The sequence below is a fragment of the Tachypleus tridentatus genome, chromosome 13 (assembly GCF_004210375.1).
Source record: "Tachypleus tridentatus isolate NWPU-2018 chromosome 13, ASM421037v1, whole genome shotgun sequence".
NCBI lineage: Eukaryota > Metazoa > Arthropoda > Merostomata > Xiphosura > Limulidae > Tachypleus > Tachypleus tridentatus.
This window is the reverse complement of record NC_134837.1, coordinates 35,361,702-35,385,595: the sequence shown is the minus strand read 5'-3', so window position 1 is coordinate 35,385,595 and position 23,894 is coordinate 35,361,702. Positions and strand designations below refer to the sequence as shown.

The 23,894-nt window shown below is 32.9% G+C and overlaps 1 protein-coding gene across 3 annotated transcripts in view; it reads left to right on the top strand.

Annotated features, from left to right (window-relative positions):
• Positions 1-578: 578 nt before the first annotated feature.
• Positions 579-23,894, top strand: part of LOC143239408 (lachesin-like) — a 70,431-nt gene continuing 47,115 nt past the window's right edge. For all 3 annotated transcript variants that reach the window (XM_076480437.1, XM_076480436.1, XM_076480435.1), the window contains exons 1-2: positions 579-681; positions 10,871-11,078. In XM_076480437.1, coding sequence (XP_076336552.1) covers positions 598-681; positions 10,871-11,078 — 292 coding nt within the window. In that variant the 5' untranslated portion in view covers positions 579-597. The remainder of the gene's footprint in view (positions 682-10,870; positions 11,079-23,894) is intronic.

Below are 23,894 nucleotides of genomic sequence, written 5' to 3'. Positions count from 1 at the left end.
ATACAATGGTCCAGCATGGCCAGGTGAATATGGCTCTCAACTCTTAATCTGAGAGTCGCGAGTTGAAAACTCCGTCACGCCAAACATGCTTGCCCTTTCAACCGTGGGGGTGTTATAGCGTAACGATCAATCCCATTATTCGTTGGTAAAAGCGAGTAGCTCGAGAGATGGCGGTGGGTGGTGATAACTAGTTGCTTTTCCCTCTAGTATTACACTGCTAAATTAGGTACGGCTAGCGCAGATAGTCCTCGTGTAGCTTCGCGTGAAATTAAAAACAAACAAACAAAAGAACATATAAACAAGCAAACCTTCAAGTCGCTCCTATTTTCTCGAAATAAATCAAAGACTTACATATTTTCTCATTTTTCCAAATATTTTTAGTTTATATCAAACATTGCCGGTTTTACCAAAAAATATCTTGCTATATGCTTAAAAATATTATGTAACATCCTATTCTCAAATACATTACGTTTTTTTCTGGAAGTTCTTTACGATTCCAGTATTATGATTCCACCTTCTAAGAAAGATAACATTTCGCTTCATACAATCTTACCACTTCTATTTTTCTTTTCAGATAGGGATCTATCACCCGATTTCATGGATCCAATTCCGAATGTGACAGTCACCGTTGGACATGACGCAGCCATTCCCTGCACCGTGGAAAACTTGGGTTTTTACCGGGTAACGTTATTAATTACGTCCGTCACGTACTTTACTTTAGCCTCAGAATAAGAGTACCCTTAGATTTCTATGGAAACAGAGATATTGATACGTCACATCTACTTTCCAACCAGATGTTGTCTTTCTTTTTTATACTTGTTTTTAGTGTTCTCTTCACAAGCCTTACCCAGCTTTAGTATATTTTTGGCCTAGATAACAAATGTATATATTTGGAAATTATTTGACCATTTATACTTTCTGTTGTCATTTGTTTGTTACTTTCGTCTAATTAACCCGTTTTTCGTGCGACGAGAAGTTTAGTAAGATTGTTTGTTTGTTTTGAAATTTCGAGCAAAGCTACACGAGGGCTATCTGAGCTAGCCGTATCTACAGTCATGTAAAAAAGTGAGGACACCCTATGAAAGCCTGTGTATTTTTGTAACATTTTTGGATATATAGATATTTAATCTCAATTTTAACAATACTGAGAGATTATAGGAATATAACTAAACAATTAAAACTGAAGAAAAGACTTTTCAAGATCTTCTGTAAATGTAATTCTACCAAAATGCATATTCTAACTGAGGAAAAAGTTAGGACACCCCACATTTATTCCCACTTATAATGGCTCAACTCACGCACAGGTGTATCACACCAGGTGCACATGATTAGAAGATCGTTACTCAGCATTTTGAATGAGGCTTGCCCTATTTAAACCTCAGACATTTAGTTTGGTGTGCTCCTGACTGTTGAAGTGAAAGTGAGTACCATGGTGAGAGCAAAAGAGCTGTCTGAAGCCTTCAGAAAGAAAATTATAGCAGCTTATGAGTCTGGTAAGGGATTTAAAAATATCTTAAAAGATTTTGAAATCAGCCATTTCACTGTCCAGAAAATAGTCGACAAGTGGAGGGCTTTCAAAACAACTGCCAACATACCCAGGTCTGGTCGTCCAAGCAAGTTCACCCCGAGAGCAGACCGCAAGATGCTAAAAGAGGTCTCCAAACACCCTAACATGTCATCACGGGACCTACAGCAGACTCTGGCTACTGTTGATGTGAAAGTGCATGCCTCTACAATCAGAAAGAAACTGCACAAGTTTAACTTGCATGAGAGGTGTGCAAGGAGGAAACCTTTGCTCTCTAAGAGAAACATCAAGGTCAGACTGAAGTTTGCCAGAGAGAATGTAGACAAAGACCAGGACTTCTGGATTAATGTTCTTTGGACAGATGAGTCCAAAATTGAATTATTTGAACACAAGAACAGAGGACATGTTTAGCGTAAACCAAATACAGCATTCCAGGAAAAGAACCTCATACCAACTGTGAAGCATGGAGGTGGAAGCTGCTCAGGACCTGGACAGCTCACAATCATAGAATCCACCATGAATTCTACTGTGTATCAAAGGGTGCTTGAGGATCATGGAAGACCATCTGTAAGAAAATTAAAGCTGAGGCGGAACTGGACCCTGCAACATGACAATGACCCAAAATATACCAGTAAATCCACCAAGGACTGGCTGAAAACTAAGAAATGGGGAGTCCTGGAATGGCCAAATCAAAGCCCAGATCTTAATTCCATTGAGATGCTGTGAAGTGACTTGAAACGAGCTGTACGTGCAAGAAACCACCTCAAACATCTCACAGCTGAAAGAATTCTGCATTGAGAAGTGGGGCAAACTTTCTTCAGACCAATGTCAGAGACTGGTAGATGGCTACAAGAAGCGTCCAGCTATTTCAGCCAAAGGGGGTAACACTAGCTATTAGGGGATAGGGTGTCCTAACTTTTTCCTCAGTTAGAATATACATTTTGTAGAATTACATTTACAGAAGATCATGAAAATCTTTTTTCAGTTTTAATTGTTTAGCTATATTCCTGTAATGTCTCAGTATTATTGAAATTGAAAATAAATATCTATATCCAAAAATGTTACAAAAATACATAGGCTTTCATAAGGTGTCCTAACTTTTTCACATGACTGTAATTTAGCAATGTAAGACTAAAAGGAAGACAGCTAGTCATTACCATCCAATGCCGCCTCTTGGACAACTCTTTTACCAACGAAAAGTGGTATTGACTGTTACATTATAATGCCCCCAGGGCTGAAAGGGCGAGCATGTTAGGTGCAACAGGGATTCGAAATTGCGACCCTCAGCTTTAACCACTTAGCGACGCCGGGCCTGTCGAACTGAAATACATAATAGTTTTACATAAAGTACGTAAAACAATTACACCAATTTTATTAAAAGTCTTGTTTTAATTAGATAAATGGATGTTAATAAGCTAAAATTAAGGTTTTGATTCTCCTTGGTGAATACAGCAGATAGCCCGATGTGGTTTTGCTATAAAAAACATACTTATTAAAAGAAATATTACTTGCCTTCCAGGACATCATTAAACACTACTATTTTTAGAGATTTCGAGTGTCTAATACCTGAACCACTGAATCATAACATCAATTTCATTCTTCGGTCAGTGAGCATTAAAGTTAGAAACTTACAACACTAAAACCAAGGGTCTGATTCCTCATGGTGAAGAAAGTGTAGGAACGTACAAACTGGTAAAAAAATGATACGTTATCAATATTTTACCTATAAATTAGAACTCTACACATGCAACATATGGTACATTATCAAGTTTCTAGCTGCAAGCATTAGGAAAGAAATATCGCTAAATAAAAAAAATGTAGAGTTCGCTACTGAACTTAAAAAAGGAACCAAATAACACATGGATGGAAGTGAAGAGATCGCTTAATCCGGCTCATGATCACATATAAGATTGAGCCGTCTGGACTTTATAGGGCAAATAAAATCCGTACATTACTGGTTTCCAGAAAATAAAAAAATCTAGGTTTTTGGCTATTCGCCGATTTTTGACTTTGAGACTATTTCAAGTAACTCTTCATAACTAGTTTCTAACAACTTGTATGTGAATCAATCTGATTTTGTTTCTTTATTTTATACATAATATAATGGTTGGTTTTCTGAAGACAACAACTGTGTGATGTACAAAAGCTGTTATGGTCGTTTTATTTTCATCTATTATTTTTAATTCCTTTTTCTCCACGTACTTGACATTTTTAATGGAACTCCAGATTTTTCTTACACCAGAATAATTTTTCTTTTTAAAATTTCACGTATAATAACAACAAAACAGGTGGTCAAAGGTCGTGAATACTGTTTTGCTCTGTTAAATGATTATAAGTAGGTAGGTGCTAGGTCTGTTAAAGAAAGATGGTAATAAAAGAAATAAGAAATCTTAGTTTTACGTTATTCGCCGGTTTTTGACTTTGGGACGCTTTGGATAGCTGGAAAGCGGCATATACACAGTCGATAGAGTGATTATACCAGGTAGCTTTTCATATCTAGCTTCTGACGACTTATAAATAAGAAAACCTAAATTACTTTTGTATTGTTTTTTTGTTTTGTTTTACGGATGTCCGCCATTCCTATCTAGAGAGTGCCAGCTCACTTTCCGATAAAGTAGAACACAAACTGGTGATGCATGATCCGTTATCAAGTTTTACTTTCACAGTAAAATGTCTAAACTGTGAACGAATTATCTGTTAGTTTGATAATTAATGCGATTTTAAATCACAGTAAAGCTGATAATGATTTTAGCTACTTCTGTGTTTTCTGATCCAATATAGATTTCAGTAAGAAGAGTGAATAATAGAATTCCATATTACGCCGCTGGCAACAAGAAAATTCGCTGGAACAAAAACAGATCAGGTGACTGGATCTTAGTTGAAACACTATTTAGATGAACCGCGTATAAGACAAAAAATACACTCTAGGCATTTTAAATAAAAAATTGACCTCTCATAAATGAGTAATCTCAATACTGCTTCAATTGAAATTTTGTTTACGTTGACCCAGCTGGCCTGATGTGCTCTGATATTATATGTAAAACCACTTCGATAACAATGTACAAGTGATAGAGTACCAGGTATACTCTTCTTACTGGAAACTCGTATTAACTTAGTAAAGAAAGGTGCGAATTAAAGTATTATCAATCTTATTGGGGCATGTCATGTGACTTTTACCAAATATTAAACTAACTACTTCAAACTTTATTACGATTAAAGCCAGTTCTACAATGACAACTGACTTGAAACTAAGCGAGTGTTTATTTGTAGGTAATTTTAAAAACTGAATTAACTTTATTTGTTTTATTATTAATAGAACTGTTCAACATTTTAAGTAGGACTAAATTAAACCTGGAACGTTCAAATACGTCTTGTTTGTTTTTATTCTTATACAGAGCTAACACTTATTTTAAATTAAAAAAACTCTCTAATTTCTGTAGTAGTTGTGTTAATTGTGTTGTGTGGATTTCAGGATGTAATGTCTTAATAACACGAATGTATACAAAATATTTCCTTTTTGAAATTCATTTAAATTAAAGATAATAAAACATAATCTGGTGAGGTTAAACAAGAAAGGATAATTATCTATGTATTTGAAACTCGTCGTAAAGACGTTTTTTTTGTAAAAGCGTCTTTATGTATATATATTATAACAGTATTCCTGAAAAATAAAAGTATTAGCATTTGATTTAAAATATTGCTTTACTGCTATTTTTAGTTTTAGAAACTGGAAAAATTTATTGGTTTGATCCAACCCAAAGTTTAATGTTTCTTTGAAGGATAAACGGGAAACTAACCCGAAAACTTAAGTCAAATTTGTATTAACATCATCAGAAGTTTATTCAAGATTCTCGAATGATAATACTAAATACATACAAAGATGAAAGAAACGTGATTTAAAATTAAGATTCAAGACTTGAGCAATTAAAAATGACGTTTTAGTTATTTTAGATATGAAAGCCCCGGTATTATTTTAATAAAATATAATGTTTTGTTTGTATGTTTAATTTTCTTGGCTTCTAAGGAATATAACATCACGTGCCATTTATCTCACGATGTTTCAAGTTAACACATCCATAAGCTCAATAAAATATACTTCATTGTAACTATCATGTTTGACTTACTAAGGCTTACTAAAACAAAGCCTCGTATTTCAGCTCAATTCTTTCGATCTACGGATCAGCTTACTATACTTACGTTCTAGATTGGGATCAATACAATAGTAAGTTTGAGATATTCAATAAGAAAACACACTATTTACTTTGCTTCTCAGCTGTTCTAGGTGTTGCAGTGGAAGTGGAAAGAGAGCAATAATTCTGTTAAACAAACTTGGAAGTGCTTTGGATAAAAGAAGAATTTTTCTTAGAGACAGTCGAAACACCATCAATGGTTACTGAAGCCTTTCCTCTCAGTGGATTGTCCGCATTTTGTTCCCCGATATGAAGTCTCTTTTTGTAATTCTTTCCTTCCTTTTCACTCTCTCTTTTTCTTTCCTTCATCTCTTTTTCCTGGAAAGGTTCTCTTGTTTATTCAGCCAGTTTCATTATCGGCAGATTTCAACCAGTGATATATTTTATTCCAGTAGGGGGAGCACGTTCTTTTGACTATCTTTGAGAGACTATTCAGTTTTGACCAACTTTTTTAATCTTGTCTAAAGTAGTAGGACGTTCCAAAGACTGTCAAAAACCGAGAATAGAAGAGGTGGCAAGATTTAAAGAAGACGAAAGACTGATTGGAATGTGAACGTTTCGTAATAGTGTTCGTCTATACTGATACGTTGCTGACGTCATCCAAGGAAATTGGTTTCCTATGTTGCGAATCTTCGTGGATCGCACATAAATAGTTGTACAATGAATGATACGGGCTGTGCGAATCTTTCATGCTAAGCTCTCGAAATTAATTTACACTTCACTGCACATTGAATGTTCCATTGAAAATAAGAGTTTAAGAAAAAAACAATTCGATCGAATAACTTGGTTATTTTAAAATATCCTAGATGCACTTTTTTTATTATTATCAAGAGACGTATTGATTGCGTGTTTGGTCATTTGCTATATTGAAATAAAATATGTTTCGACGTCTATTGCTATCACTAATCCTAAAATAAATTAATTATATGCATTAACACATAAATAGTTTAGTTTTTCACCGGTTTTTTTTTTAATTGCATGGCCTTCAAACAAAAGCATTTAAAATACTAATTTTATTTTGTTTGTAGAAGAAATTAAATCATGAGTCCACTGATGCTCTCTTGTTTTAGAAAACCGTAGTTTGGTTTCAGAAGTATCTAGAATTGTAATGATAAGTTTCCCATAAGTTCTTTGAATTCTATAGTATTACTTAACAAACTAGAAGTTTTAAGTAAACTATTAAAAGATTTCTGTTATTCTGTGCTACATGTGTATATATCTATATACATTTTTGAAGACTATTATATGTTTTTAACTTGCTCCTAGAAGTTTTTAATTTTTAAGGTATCATAATAAAATGCTGTTCTGTACAATGTAATTGTTGGTACTTGAAGAAAATTAATGAAAATCATTACGAATCACCCTATGTATATTAAACAAGCACATGCATAGTTGTATTTATTACGAAGTTCTTAGATTTATAGCAACGCCTGAAGAATGCCCTCTCAGCGGGGTTTGTCATGTGAGTAGAAATCAAATAATATCGTTTCAGTGTTACGTAACTATTTATGTTATGTGCAAATTATGCCAAAACCCCGATGGTTACATAACTGTTATATACTTTACAAAGGATATCAACAACTGTTATGTAATATGCAAAGGACCAGAGAGCGCGTTGCTCTGAGCCACAGTTCCAAGAGTAGACGTCGGATTTATTTTTAGAATTAAGCACAAAGCTATACAATGGGCTATCTGTGCTTTGCCCACCACGGGTATTGAAACTCGGATTTTAACAGTGTGAGTTCACAGATATGCCGTTGTGCCACTGGTGGGCGATGTTGGATGTCAGTGGAGATAATACGTGAGCAACCACTAAATGGTGATGTAGATCAACGTGTCTCAACACGTCATCAACTTCACAGTCTTAAACCTCAGATTCTGTGTAACTTGCATAAGGTTCTCTTTACAATTATCAGTCCTGAAAAGTTTTTAATCTCTGTTACCATTATGGTTTCGCTTTATAAGTAAAACGTGTATTAAATAAATTATTTTAATCTCTAGTTTTTGTCATTATGGTTAATGTTATAAGTTTCCTTTTACATAATTAATTGCCTTATGTACGTACGTTTTACAAAGGCGAATTCTGATAATATAGGACAGTATAAACATTTTAGCTTGTCTGAACTTATGTGTACAATTTTCATTCATATATTTAATTGCTACACAAGTTTTATATAAACATAAGTTGAAACAAGTTTTGCGAAGGAGAATTTTGTTTCTGTAGGCGGATAGTGTTAATGTATTTTACAGGACTGTATGCAGATTGGATATTATCACATTTAACACACACTTGAAAACTTTTATTACATTTAATGTATCATTTTATGAATCGCTGCAGTTAGCATAGCCAATTGTGTTTTTATTATTTAAGTTTTGATTTAGTATACATTTAATGTATCAAATTATAGTTTTGCTTTTATGTTTAATTTGTCTGACGTAATTTTTGCATTTTCTGGTATTTAATGTGTAAAGCACTTATTGCTTATTCATTTCTATAATCAATATATTATATAACATTTATTCATCCTGAAAACACTTATTTAAATCTCTAAATAATACACAATAATTTCATGTTTGTTTTTATAAATTGACGTGTTTTGTTAAAAGTTAGGTTTTAAAGGACTTCCTACTGTAGGAAATTACAATCTTGTCTTTCTCTAGCTATTTTTACAAACCTTTGTGGACATCTTGTTTCTTGAAGACTAAAAGCATATAAGCTTTCTCTCTGTTTCTACCCGAAGGTCTTTAACATTGAACGTAAATGGTCTGAACAATCTTCAAACAATACAGACTAATGACACATCGCAATTTCTTGAGCTTTCATATGTCATTGAATTTGCAAGTCAGTAAACATATTTTACTGATTCTTTCACTTTACATAAAGATACAAAAATTAATGTGTGTTCATGTTATTCTATTTCTCAAGTTTTGTCTGGTCAATCAACTTCAGTATGTACATCTGAGTTACCATATAATTATTGTATTATTTAAATTAACTTTCCTGCCATTTTTCTAAACTTGTTCTTTCAGTTCATTATGTAAGAATTTAATACAGTTTATAAACAAAGTGAGTTTATAATTCTTGTATTTCACTAAGTGTATTATGATTTACAACAAAAAAATTTAATTTCAGTATACAATACAATTAAACTAATCGGTGATGTCGAGAAAACCCATTGTAGAGAATATATATGTAAAACGGCTCGTTTGGGTTGAGAAAATATTTTACATAGAAGAGCGAACAACGTTTCGACCTTCTTCGGTCATCGTCAGGTTCACATAAAAATTTTTCTCAACCCAAACGAGCTGTTTTTACATATATATTTCAATACAATTAAACTGTTGATAACATAAAGCATTTGGTTCAGCTCGGGTTAGTCTCCAGATACTCAGAAATATAGCTTACACTCATCTTGCTTTGATAATTCACGTATAAATATTAGTTCAGTTCTACTCAATTTAGACTAAATATGAAATCTCAGGTAATTATGTATCTAGTAGGGTCTTTTATGATAAATTACACTCCCTGAATATTTGTTTTGAGGATCGTTTAAAAACCATTGTTTCTAACAATGTTTGAATAACCAGTACAAGTCCCCATTTATATTTGGTATATAATATTCATGATTCATAATACTTCAATATGCTCTAAGTAATATATGTAAGTAAAATCACACACTTAATGAGTATAACATATATTGAAACACTTATTAACAAAACTTCAAGAATCAGATATATTAATATACTATTTACGGAGACTACAAACATTTTAGTTTATAACTCACTGATTTACATCTCAGTGTAATTATATCTAGGGTATATATTTGTTCTACCATGTGCCTCAGTAAATAGAATACGTCACCGTAAAATAAGTATCAGGACTATTTACTAAAGTGATTCGAGCTAATATCATCATTGAATGTTTCTTTATTTAGAAATCCTATTAAGCACTAGTAATACACATATGATTTGATAGTAAAAAAGTATATAGTACAAAAATATATATAAATGAATACTATAAACATAAGTCAAGACAAGTTCACATCGGTATGCAGTCCTATGGAAGTATAGTGACTCTGTCCGGCTGTTAAAATAATATTCACCTTTGTAAAATGTATCCAAGGCAATTAAATATATATAAAAGTAAAACTATAAAGGACACCATAATGATTAGAACTACAGGTTAAAATAGCACATTTGATATACGTTTTACTGATAAAGAGTAACTATACTTGTCACAGAGATTAAAAACGTTTTAGAACTAATATCTGCAAAAAGAACACAATGCAATTTAGAGAAAACACTAATTTTAAGACATAGAATGTTGTTATAAAGTTGATGACATGTTTGAGACTTGTTGATCTACATTTCTAATTTGTCGGTTCGCTCGTGATTTATCTCCTCTGATGACCTCATCATACTATGCATTCTCAAGCAACAAGCCCTGTGATACCACTTTATGGAACTATGGCTCTTAACAATGCTCCATCTGCTCTTTATTACGTAAGAGTTATATAACTCTTAGTTGTCGGCACAATTTGCATACTGCGCAAACTTCTGGCCAGATTGTTTGATCTTTCTCACATGACAATTCACAATAAAATAGCTTTCTCTGGGCGTCAAGAGCTGACTATTGTTGTTAAAAAAAACACATTTTTAGAACAAATTATATTCCATAGAAATGTATGAACAGGAATATTAATTTCGACATATTCGTATTATATCTGTCAAAACAGACGTACAGGAATTTAGATTTGACACATTCGTGTGTCCGTACAGTCTAATAGAACATAGCTTGTACTAGAATTGTGGTCTTCTCTTTTCTTTTAACTGTCACCACAATGACTTCGTGTTTATCAATATTACACTCCTCTCCCTAAATCTTTTGTGGTGTTCTAAGAGAAAAAAAATTAAGTTTTCTGTGCTTATTTTGATAATATAATTTAAACTCCGGCCCATAAACTTAAAAATAATACACACCTATCTAAATAATACACACCTACCTAAAGCAGTTGATTCAATTATAAATATTTACATTCATTCTTCACTAAAAATCGACAACACAAAACTGAGCCTCAGAGATAACATAGAACACTTACTTTTTGTAATTTTTTTGTAAACTTTCAAACCAATACTATGTATTGCTTTTCAATAGGTTGCATGGTTGAGGGTTGAGAGCAAAACTATTTTGACAATTCACCACAATGTCATCACGAGAAACTACAGAGTTAACCTGAGTTATACCGACCATAAGAAGTGGATCCTTCATATTAAAAACGCACAGGAATCTGATCGAGGTCTCTACATGTGTCAGATCAACACTGTCCCCATGAAAAGTCAAATTGGATACTTGGATGTAGTTGGTATGTAAAATTAGCTATTTATGTTTCACATGGACACCATTCATAAACGAAGTAAAATATGCCATTGAAAAGCATTGAAATTTTGCGAAGTAATTGGTTTGCTGTTTATAAATTTATTGTTTAATGTTATTGTAGATTATCACTTATATATGTTTAGTAAGTTTTTGTGGGTTTTTTTACAAGCAGTAATATGTGGTTTCAAGCCATATGCAACGAAAATGTTGAAATTCATTGATAAATCATATCTTGTCTCTCAGGTGTTATTAATAATATTATGGTACAATGTTAAATCAAGTCAATGTTGCACATAATAATGAAACCCACTGTTTATATTTAAAATTTTATTCCAGGTCCAGTTAACTCAGTTTTCTTTAATCATGGGCCAGGTATGAACTACTGGTTACAGTTCTGGGTTTTAGGGTCGGAGGGCTCAGTGTTCGAGTTGGGATTTTCTAGAACGTTCTGCGCTTTCATGTGTAAAATGTGGCAATATATCTTCATATGTGATTCATGGAATCGGGCAAAGTCCTTGGTGCGTCTGGCACTGGTGGCTGGCTACCCTGCAGGTTGTCAGTCGTTCCCAATTGGTCTTTAGACCTTATGTGACACAAGTTATCACTAAAGCTGAAAAGTTCTATTAAGTTTACTTCACTTTCAGTTATGAAGAAAAAACGTAAACTACAACATAAACACACAATAATTTAAACAAATTGATCCTTATATTTGCACTTAATGTTATCTATGCATTTTATATCCCATATTATTGCCTCTAGTTGGAGAATCCTTTTAATTTGTACAGCGTTTGTGGATTTGTGTTTGGGCTCATTTTTGTTTTTTAGAAAATATCGTTAGTCATAGGTTTGAATTTGCTGTTTTTAACGCAATCCTTGCTTTCAATATATTTTACTTGACTGTTGAATGTCAGTGTTAATATATAGATATATATATAGAACAACACTAGAACATTGTTTTGCTGAAGGTACTTTGTCAGTAATTAAACTAGCAACATTTAGAAAAAGTAAAACAAACAAGGTACAAATCCATTGTAAGTTTCCCGATATGGATCAATGCAATATCTGAAACTAAAATAAAAAAAAATTGAATATTATGAAAGTTACATGAAATACAAGACCGAAAAAATAATTACTGTCTTAACCTTTTCTAATCACAAACAAACACACCAAAAAGAACAGATTGAGCTATCTGCTATTAAATCTATAAATATATATAAATTTTTAAGAGAGTTTATGATAAACTTATACTAATGACAATAGAACACTATCGAAGTCGTTTAATATTTTTCTATTGATCACAAGACATTTTGGAAGGATTGTGGAAAGTTTACTTATATGCAGGTATAAACTATTTAACGAACTCTAACTTTATGACAGTTTCAGGAACTAACATCTCGTGTTTGTGTGTTTCATAAGTAAGGTACACCATATTATTTCTGTGTTGTTACTTTGATTAACAATGTTTATAATTATTTTTAATTTATTACTATTACTCTTCTGTAGATAATTTTGCACCGTTAACAAAACCCAAATCTCTTAAGTTTACCGAACCTGAAGAGATACTATTTGGTTTATGGCCGAAGATATCGTTAACAAAGAGGATTCCAAAATGATACAACAATACTTTCTAAACATTATAACAATATATTCAATTAATTATACTTATTATAGGGTTGAATTTTATTTGAAATTCTTAGTCCTTAATCGTGAGAACTGATACAGCCTGTCATTAACTTGGTATCATTTTACAGTCTTTAAAATATCATAGTACAGAAAACAAAACTAGTACAAAGAGGTGACAGTCATCTGCAGTGTTACACGAAGTACCATTACCTAACGCCTGTGATTTAAATTTTTATTACGTAACATTTTTGCCATGTACATCAATGGACTAATGAGAGTTTTTGTTACGGCTCGAAAATGTAACTTAATGACTATCACACAACAAGATAAATGTCTAATTTTTGCGGTGACTTTTAAAGTATTCCTCGAAGAACAAAGCATTAGGTAAGCCTTCTTTATAACTGGAGGATCGACAGGATAAATTATAAAGTAAATATAAGTTTAGCTTAATCACCTACGTTCAAGCAAAGAAATGAACAGCCTGTAACAATATTCACTCAAATGAAGAACAAAATTACAATATGCATACTTAATTTAGGACACGTGAAGTCTACTAACACGTCTTCCTGTCAACCAACTCACTTGAGATCATGTATGATGCAGTTTAAGTCTAAAGTTTTTCACTTAACAGAAAATGTTGGATTACATATGAGAACTAGCGATACAACTTGACTGGTCTCTCTCATTTAACAAAGAGGAAGGCCGAGATATTATGTACCCTACAAATGAAAGACTCTGGTTCTACAGACGTTCTTGCACAAAGGGCAACGTAAAGGCAATATATCTTACATAGAAGACAGAAGAGGACCACCAGTCTTCAAAACAAAGTTAATTTAATTGTGTTGCGGACCATCTGATATGCTTACTTTACATATATTTAGAATCAATGAAGGTTTTGAAAATGTGTACATTGCAATAAGAAGGTAGAAAACTCATTGTATGTATGCATACTACACTTTCAAAGTCAAGGGTACACTTAAAAAAAAAGGAAGCCAATGCTACACACTATACTGTACAAAATGGTTAGAACAAGAGAATATTTCCACATTGTTTCCATTATATTGGGCTAATTATGCCATGCCATTAAATAATGTAAATTTTTACACTGTGGTAATGTTTTCACTGATCTCTATTGACAACTGAATGAGCCAGGGTGAAAATACATATCATTTTTTAGAATTTCTATATACTTGTACCAAGGGTGTATCATCATGGTTCTGCTTGAATGAACGTACTGATAAAATTTAGGGTCTGAGATAATTGTCATGGTACCCCACGAGGTGTCTCAACTATATCGAAAGGAGCTAGCATATGGTACCAGAAATGCTTGAAAAAATCAATGTAACAGCACTCCACAAATAAACCTTGAAAAAAAAACAGTATTTAATGCTATGTATTAAGTTTCGTTGTCATGCCACGTCCCAAAAAGCGTAGAAAATTATTGGTAGTGCAGAGAGTTCACATAAAACTTTCTGTGATACTGATTAAACTCTACATGACATTGATTGGACTCTACATGATGCTGATTGGACTCCATGACACATTGCTGCAGACTTGAAATGCTTTCCAAACAATGTCAAGTACACCCTAGATCGTGAGACCAAGACAGGTAAATTTAAAAATATGAAAGTAAGAGGCAGAACACCTAAACTCAATGATACTGATGTTAAGGATCATCATTTATGTAACCTTTGGAACAGAAGGAAAACTGCCACTGATCTCAAGCATGAGATAAATGACAGGAAAGTTTCCAAATCTACAGTATCAAAAAGACTCAGTGAGAATGGAATATTTGGTGGTATAGCAAGAGGAAACCTTTACTTTGATTTCCATATATTTCAAAGAGACAAAAATTTGCTAAAATGTACAAAAACTGGACTGCTGATGATTAGGAAAGAGTGTTATGGACGGCTATTTGGTTCAAGGCGTAAGTTGTATGTCACGTGAAAGATGCTTACGCCAATACACCTACCCTAAAGCATGGAGGAGGCAGTGTGATGTCTTAAGGGTGTTTTTCTGCTGAGATGATATGAGATCTTTTCAAAATAGATGAAATAATGGACCAGCGCGATTACCATCAGATACAGATCCATCATGGTGTACCCAGTGACTTGTGTACTATTTGTGCAGAAATTACTTACACCCTTGTGCAAATTAATTGAAACAAGATGGAAAATTACAATTTTTTCAATTTTTTGCATTTTATTTCTTTGAATCCATAAATTACTCACAAATTAATACACGATATGACCGCCTTTATTTTTCAGAAGATCATTAATCCGCTTTGGCATCGAGTCCATGAGTTGAATGCAATCTTTACTAATTTTTGGATCACGGTACAACACCTCAATTATGGCCTCAATTAGCTTATCTTCCGTAGTGCAGTTTTTTCCCCCGAAGTGTTTCTTTACAAATCGCCCAAAGATTTTCAATTTGATTTAAGTCCGCAGAGTTTCCAGGCCATTCCAGTACTTTTATTTGCGTTGTAGTCATAAAATTCTTCACAAGTTTCGATGTATGGCACGAAGCCAGATATTGATGAAAAATGCCAGATCCATCTGGAAATCTCTTTTTCAATTCTGGAACGACTCTTCTCTGTAAAACTTCGATGTACTGTGGTCCTCGCATCATACCTTCTACGATATGTAAGCCTCCGTAGCCATAGTAGCTGAAAAAGCCCCAAAACATCTTCTTCAAGGGATGTCTTACAAACTGATTGATGTGAGATTCTCGAAGTTTCTCACCTGGAGATATGCGAATATGCAGATTTCTTTTACCCTGTACGAAGAAATGAGTCTCGTCATTGAATAACACCTTCCTCCATTGTTTTTGCATCCAGTTCTTGTATTTCAAACCCCATTGATACCGTTTTTTCTTCATTGAGTTGGTAAGAAGTTGTTTTTTGACTGGTCTCCTTGCCCTTCTAACGCAATTTCGAATGACGTAATATTCCTCAAAATTTTGTCATATATCCCAAATATAGATTGACCTTACTGCAAAACACAGCTAATGACGCCGTCTGTGTGAAAAAAATGACTATTAAAGGAAATCAGCGGGTCCAGCGAGCCTACACCGGCCGCCATGCTGAAAATATTGTAAAATGACCATTTGTTTCAATTAATTTGCACAAGGGTGTAGCTAAGGAAGAAGCTGCTGGAGTCATTTAAATGATTCATTGGCCTTCACAGAGCCCCGATCTCAACCCAACTGAACAGATCTGGAATGTGATAGATCAAAAACTTAACAAATCAAAAGTTACTCCCGAAGAAACTTTATGGAATTGTATTAGAGACATCTAAAGTAACATACCAAAGAATACTTTGATTAATATGTTGCAACGATGCCTGAAAGACTGTCTGCAATTATTAAAGCAAAAGAGGGACACAATAAATATTAACTGTTTAGTGAAGACAAACACTTTCACTGAGTTTCTATTCTACTATATATGAAGATTAAAAACATTTTGATGCTTCACCTGTAATTTACCTTACATTGTTCTTCGCAAGTGATCTGAAATCTAAGTTTTGACTTTGTTCTGGCACTTTTTCACAGTAATGTAAATGTTTTCTTTGTGGAAATAACTGTTTTCTTTTCCTTTTAAAGCATGGCATTTTTTCTTTTCTACCCACCATTCTTTCGATCGTTCGTCGGCAAGATCGAACTGATTAGCTAATATCTTTGTAAAATTAGAATACCAGAGCTTGATGGATGTTGCACGATTGAGTTAAGATGCAGACACTATCCGTTTTCTATATTAAACATCTGTCCTCTCTTATGCATCAAGTCTTAAGAAAAAAAAACAGTTTAGGTATGCACATAACAAAAAACGTGGAAATAGTTATTGGCAGTACAAAATGCTGCAATAACAGAAAACGTGGAAATAGTTATTGGCAGTACAAAATGCTGCAATAACAAAAAACGTGGAAATAGTTATTGGCAGTACAAAATGCTGCAATAACAAAAACGTGGAAATAGTTATTGGCAGTAACAAAAAACGTGGAAATAGTTATTGGCAGTACAAAATGCTGCAATAACCTTGAGCTCTTTTAGTTGCATTTACTTTATAAGTTTTTATAAGAAATGAGTTCGTAAGAAAGAGCTAACACCAAAATATTGAGAAGATCGAATTATTATTTTGTTTAGTTTTGTATGTTATTTTAAGCACAAAGCTATACAATGACCTATTTGTGTTGTGCCTACCAATAGTATCGAAGCTCTATTTTTAGCGTTCTAAGCTGTCAGATTTATCGTTGAACCACTAGAGGGTTCTTAGAACTAAAGCTGACAGGTGATAAAGGCGGTAGTGATTGTGATGGTCAGTGAAAACTGAAGTAACAATACTTGTTACGAAAGATACTGATGGACTACACACTCACGTATACATAAATAATTTAACAGGACTGTAAGGAACCTGCTTGCCACTGCTGTTAACAAACACTGGACCTGATTTGTTCAAAGTTTTTCTCCTTACTGTCGAATAAAGACAACTTGAAGACCATTCAACCAAACTGTTGTCACTAAAGTTAGAAAATAAATAAAATTGTTCTGGATGAAAATTGAGTTTAAACTTTCTCAAGACAAAATAAAAGTCACAATAATGTGGAACATCGTCAAAGGGTGTTTTCTTAATATCGGTCCAGCAGCTTTAAAAGGCAACTTCTAAGTTACTGTCGTAAACAATCCAATAAAAACGCCGAAACAGTCTACAGTGTACATACAGTTGGCGGACATATATCGCAAAACGCCACTATTTGGGGATTAATAGTGGAGTGATCTAGATACGCCAAACCTAGAAATATATGTGAGTATTACGTATTATGAAGGTAAACTTATAAAGTTTATAAAACGTTAGGTTTTATTGTCAAAACTATCATACGCTTATAACACCTGTAATTAAACAAATTCGTGTAATTTGTCTTTATAGTTGTATTGTTAACTCGCTGTTAACTATTTCTATTTTGATACTAAATGATACTTCAGAGAACGTGTAAAACTATCCAAAGCTGAATTATTTACTGTGAGCTTTGGCTTATGTTCGCAGTTCTACACAGTATGTTGAAGCTATTTCAGGCTTATGCTGCATTATATATTCATTAAGATAGAACAATCTGCACGTGAGAGAAATGTAATTGCTTGCGTTGACTACACTTAATAAACATGCTTTGTCAATGTCTGTTTAGCCTCTGATGTACTTCACAGTAATTTTATGAAAACATGTAGCTCTCACGTTTTATTTTTTAATAGAAGAAAGATTCAGTTTATAGATTAAGTGAATAAAATACACATTTTAAGCAATATACTATATTAATGAGACTATATTTATGAGCATTGTACAAACGAGACATAATTAATTATCTTACCCCATCTAGGGGAATAAAATGCACATATAGATAAATATTATATTAATAAGCTTATAAAGATTGTACAAACAAGATAATTAATCAACTTACCCCATCTGGTGTTGACATTTAGTCGCAACTCTGTACATTTTCTGGCTCTTAAAGTTAACGTATTTAAGAAATAAGGTTCTGCATACTTAAAAAATATATTTGTTCGAAGTATATTTTTATATCTCTTGTGAACAATTTGTAAAATATTCGAAGAGTTAGAAAGTACAGTGATGCTTGATTCACATAAAACTCTACAGTTATGTTAACTCAAATTAGACAAAGAGCTGAAACTTGGTATTATGTCATCAGATAATGCATTTAAACCCCTCAAACAGTAATGTTATATACGAATTTTCCGAATTTGCTTCTTTCCTTTCACTTACAAATTGATTTAATATAAACGAAATGCTAATTTTTCTCCTTTTAAAGCCCGTTATTGAAATTTCTGAAAAAGATAAAAGAAGACAAAAAATAACAGAATGAAAAAAGAAGGAGAACCATTGTCAGCAATTTTTCTGAAACCAGAATTTATAAAAGAAATGAAACTATAAACTAATGAAGAGCAAATTCGTCCAAAATATTTTTTTTTACTTTTATCCCTTTAAAAAATATATTCCCTATGCTTTTCTGGTAAAAAAAAATTGTTTGGACTATCTCAGATTTCCATTTCAGATATAAAATTACATTAATAAAAAAATCCATAAAAGTGTGCAGTTTTTCTCAATAACGTTATGACTCATAAAGTACTTGTTTTCTTCCTTTAGATTTTGAAGTGCTCGAATATATTGCCGCAGCCTCTCTTTGATATATATATATATATGTGTGTGTGTGTGTTGTTGTTTTTTTCTCTAATATTTGAAGCAAATGCAGTCTTCAAAAACCATCAGGGTATAGAATATTCTAGAAGCAGGAACAGTGATTAAACATAACGTTTGACTACCTAAGTTTGTTTTACTAATAAGAATTTCCCCATCTTACACTTTTTTAATTTATTAAAGTTTTAATCACCAGCCTAAGAAATCAGAAATAAAGTCTTAAGAGTCTACGTCAGTGAAGAGTCAATATCTTAATATTACTGCCTTTTGATTGCTTAAAAATTGTAAAATATAGAGGCAGTAATCTAAATCATGTTTAGTTATAAATTATGTCACTCTCACAGAAGTGTAAAACGTGCAACAATGAGATGTTTCGTATATATTCTAATTTTTCCCAAAGGTTTTAACCTTATATATATATGTGTGTGTGTGTATGCATATAATAGTTTGCATATAAGAGATTCTTTAAACATGTTCCCCACCTGTAGCCTTATATCGCACTGCTTTCCATGAATATTGTATATCGTATCTTAAAACTAACGTCCTATTTCTGTAAAAAAACAATCATATTCTGACTTAACACTAATTTGGGTTTTTACCATAACTTAGCAAAGAATTAGTTTTTCTGTCTAGAAAGTATTTTGTGACGTAATTCAAGTGTAACCTTCAGAGGAAGAACGCACATCTTTTCATAATAGTAATTTAGTCTTTCTGTATAAAAGTTATAAGTTGAGTTAACACCGATTTAACTTTCCTACGATAACTTATGTTGTTAACTATGACAAGTTTAGTCTTTCAGAGGGGTTGTTTTGTGACTTAAAGTAACTTAATATTGATGAGTCTTTTTACGAAGGTTATATCTCAAGACGTAACAGTAATTTAGTTTTTTTTTATTAAGAATGTATCTCGCAATTCAACATTGACATTAGTTTTCTACGGAGACTATCTCGTGACAAAATAATAATTTAGCTTCTCCATAAAGATAGTATCTCGCGACTTTAATATTAAGTTAGATTTTCTGCGAAAACTTTTGTATCTCTACGATTGATTTGGTTTGTTTTGAATTCCGCGCAGAGCAACACGAAGGCTATTTGCACTAGCCGTTCTTAATTTAGCAGTGTAAGACTAGAGGGAAGGCGACTAGTCATCACCACTCACCGCCATCTCTTGGATTACTCTTTTACCAACAAATAGTGGTATTGACCGTCACATTATAACGCCCCCACGGCTGAAAGGGCGAGCATGTTTGATGAGACGGGGTTTCGAACCTACGACCCTCGGATTACGAGTCGAGTGCCTTAACCATCTGACCATTCCGGGCCTAACTTCTCTACGAAGAAGGCATCTCGCTACATAATATTAATTTAGTCTTTCTACCGAAAATCTATTCTGCGTTTAATTATGTTCACAGGCATTCGCTGGATAATTTCTAGCGACTCATTTCAGTATATTAACTTTCAGCGAATGATATTTTGCGTAATGTTGTCCACAGCTTGTTCTTATTCAGATAATGAAAAATTATGCTCGTGCAATTATTGTTAAAAATGCGATAGATACACATGAAATCTGCGATGGTTTAACGCGATGATTTGATAATGCAAAATATTTTCAGAATTTATGGAGATGTGTAGAGAAACTTCAATTTAAATTTTAATCTATCATTGTGCCGTCTCTAATTAGTACGCTATATATCCAACATATTTTTTTTATCTTAAAATTTTCTTCCTAGATGCAAAAACCAGTAACATCGCAATAAAAAGAATTATATTTATGGTTTAACTCTCATTTGATGATAGTTTTTGGTACATTAACATGGAAAATTTCATATTTTATGGATGTTTAATTGGTTTTTTTTCTTTTATTACATTTAAGATGGTGATGGTTTAATTAGAGTACCAGTATTCCAGCTAATTATTTTGTGATTCAGAAATTTGCTCAATTTTTTATGGTTTTTGTATCTTTATAAACATTAGTTTGGGCTGTACTGTTGTATTATCTGCTATTTAATTCTAAACCTAAACAGTTTCGTAGTAATTAATCTGAAATGTCAAGTTTCTCCCGTTACATTGGTAGAATCGTTTAATGAAATTTTATTGGTCACGAAACTTTTATAGGAAATATTTTAAATCTTTTGTTAAGCCCGGTTATTTATGTTGTTCAGCAAATGTTAAATTTATAACAGTACTTGAGACTAACAGCTAGTGTTTCTGTGTTTCTTCAGGTGGAGATACTCTTCCTTCCTTTTCTTAATTTCACTTTCATTAAAAGTATAGCTTAGAATGTATAGTATTTCTAGTTTTATTATTTTGAAATATATCATTATTCCTAGATTACAGAGATCATTTTTTATTGTTATCTTGGTATACGGATTGAAGTCTAACTTGGATCTTCTCAGTTGATCAAACCTCGTTGCATATGTTTGGGTTTACGGCCGAAAACGTCATTCACATAGAGAGTTTCCAACCAATGAACCAATGCATTGTAATCCTATGACAACATAAGGAAATTATGCTTATTCAGATATAGTCATTAGCGAGTTGATTTTTAGTATTGATTAAAATATAGGTAGCTTGCTCTGAGCAGAAGTTGATATTAATTTATTTCTGTGTGAGTGTGTGTAAAAACTGTGTCACAAGGTAACGAGTTAGCAATACTTATGACCTACTGCCCTGTTGTGTCAGTTTCGTCTGACACAATTTATGTAACTACTTTTTTCAGTGCACCGTAGCTGTGCGTGAATTATACTAGTCCAGCCGTGTGTTTGTAAGTATTGTCCTTTGCTATGAACATTAGAAAGTTTCTAATCGCTTAAAGCACAGTAGTGTTTGTTTTTTTGCTTTACTTTGGTTCTGTTTTTTTTAAAACGAAGTTCAAGATTTTGCTTTAAACCAGTATTAGTTGAACTTCATTACTCCTTGAAATGTAACACTTGAATTAGCACATCTTCAGCAGCATAACGAAACGATGAACACTGAAGAAAATATTTATCATTCGTGGAAAATTAATCTAGGACTATTACAATCATCATTATTCATGCAAAGGCATCGCAGTAGTTTGTTATGAGCATGAGTAGAAGTGTTCAACTCAATTTTGATTTATTAATCGTGTCTCTTTGCGAAATTAAACTTATTATGATAGAAGAGTTGTATATTTATACAGCATTCAAACATCAACTTCGAGGGTTCTGTAAATCAGTCGGTGATTTATTGATAAGCAGCAAAGCTTCTGTGATATTGACCTTAAAATTGTCGCAATCTTTACACTCGACACGTTTTGATAAGAATTTTCTGAACCAAGTGTTACTGTACAAAACAAATTAAAGTGATAAATTAGTAAAAACGATCAACAGCGAGCTTCACGAGTAAAGTTCCTTTACTAACATATTTTAATCGATAAAAGTTATGATACTTTTAAGTAGTGTATATATATGTATATATATGTTGTGAGATATAAATGAATAAAAAAGCAAATGCGTTGCATTTATAACTTCGTCCTTATCTGAGTTTATTGAGAATGGACGGAATTCCCCCATTCTCGTTTATTCAAAATAAGGGAAGCAAATCGTAAATAGGATTTTGCGTTTCTTTCTCGAAGAATTTTTCAGGATTTTGGTGACGAAAAAAAAACATTATGTTTCCTATTGGCTGAAATTTACACTAGAAGAACTGTGTTTTAATATTTTTATGCATATAGAAGCTAAAGGTGGTTGAGACTGATGATTTGCAAAGATAATTATTGCATAAATTTTAGGTTAGAACATCCGTTTATGAAGAGTTAATAGTTTTTTTTTTCTATAACAAAAAAAATATTGTTCTTTCTTTAGGTGTTAAGGTAACAAAAAAAACGGGGTGGGTGGGAATTTCTGGTGTTTGCCAAATATAAAAAAAATGCCCACAATAATTCAAACGCTGAGCTGTAGGGAAAACACATAATTAACGACTGACATTTCTTAAGATTAACGAACTCATTGCACGCGCACTATAGGCGGACTATTGGAATAATTACAAGCTGGCAGATACTTCTTTCAAAAATTTTGATGTCTATATATTGAGAATTGGTTTCTCTCTCGACGTAAAGACTTACATATTAATAATGCAATATGTCTGTGTCATGAAAATGAGATTTGAAACGATTAGATTATCAAGTTACTATATACGTATAGGACGTCAGTTTATCAGTGCATGGTGGCGCATATGGTTAAGAGGACAATAAATGTGTACTACTCGTCAGTCATGCAATAGTCATGCAGCTTGTGTGCAACGATAAATCTAAGCAGCCTATTGAGAAAGTTAATTATGTAGATCGCATGAATATTAGGCTAGGATAATATAACACGGTAACTAGACAATGGGTATAACGGACAGTTTTTGTGTCTTATAGCCTTTCTTCTAAATCATTAAAGGTAGGAATTTAACAAAAACAGTACAATCAGTTAGAAGTTATCTTATTTACTTGTAGTGTTTGACTACAAAAAAATTAAAGTAAAATCCTTACGTTCAATCACTTCTATACTATAAGTAAAAAAACTAAAACGATTTGAAACAGTTACAGTGTAATGCAAACAAATGTAGTTTTTTATAGATGCGAGTAGTATGACACTTTAACACTTAGTATGATTAACCATGTGAAAAATATTACCACAATATTTCTGGTAAAATAAATAATAAATGTGGCTCGACTTTTGTTTCATTGGTTCAGTTCGTACTCTGCTGGCCCGTCATGGCCAGATGGTTAAGACGCCCGACTCGTAATCTGAAGGTCGTAGGTTCGAATCCCTGTCGCACCAAACATGATCGCCCTTTCAGCTGTGGGAGCGTTATAATGTAACGGACAACCCCACCCTTCGTTGGTAAAAGAATAGCCCAAGAGTTGGCGGTGAGTGGTGATGACTACCTGCCTTCCCTGTGGTCTTACACTGCTAAATTAGGGACGGCTAGCGCAAATAGCCCTCGTGTAGTTTTGCGCGAAATTCAA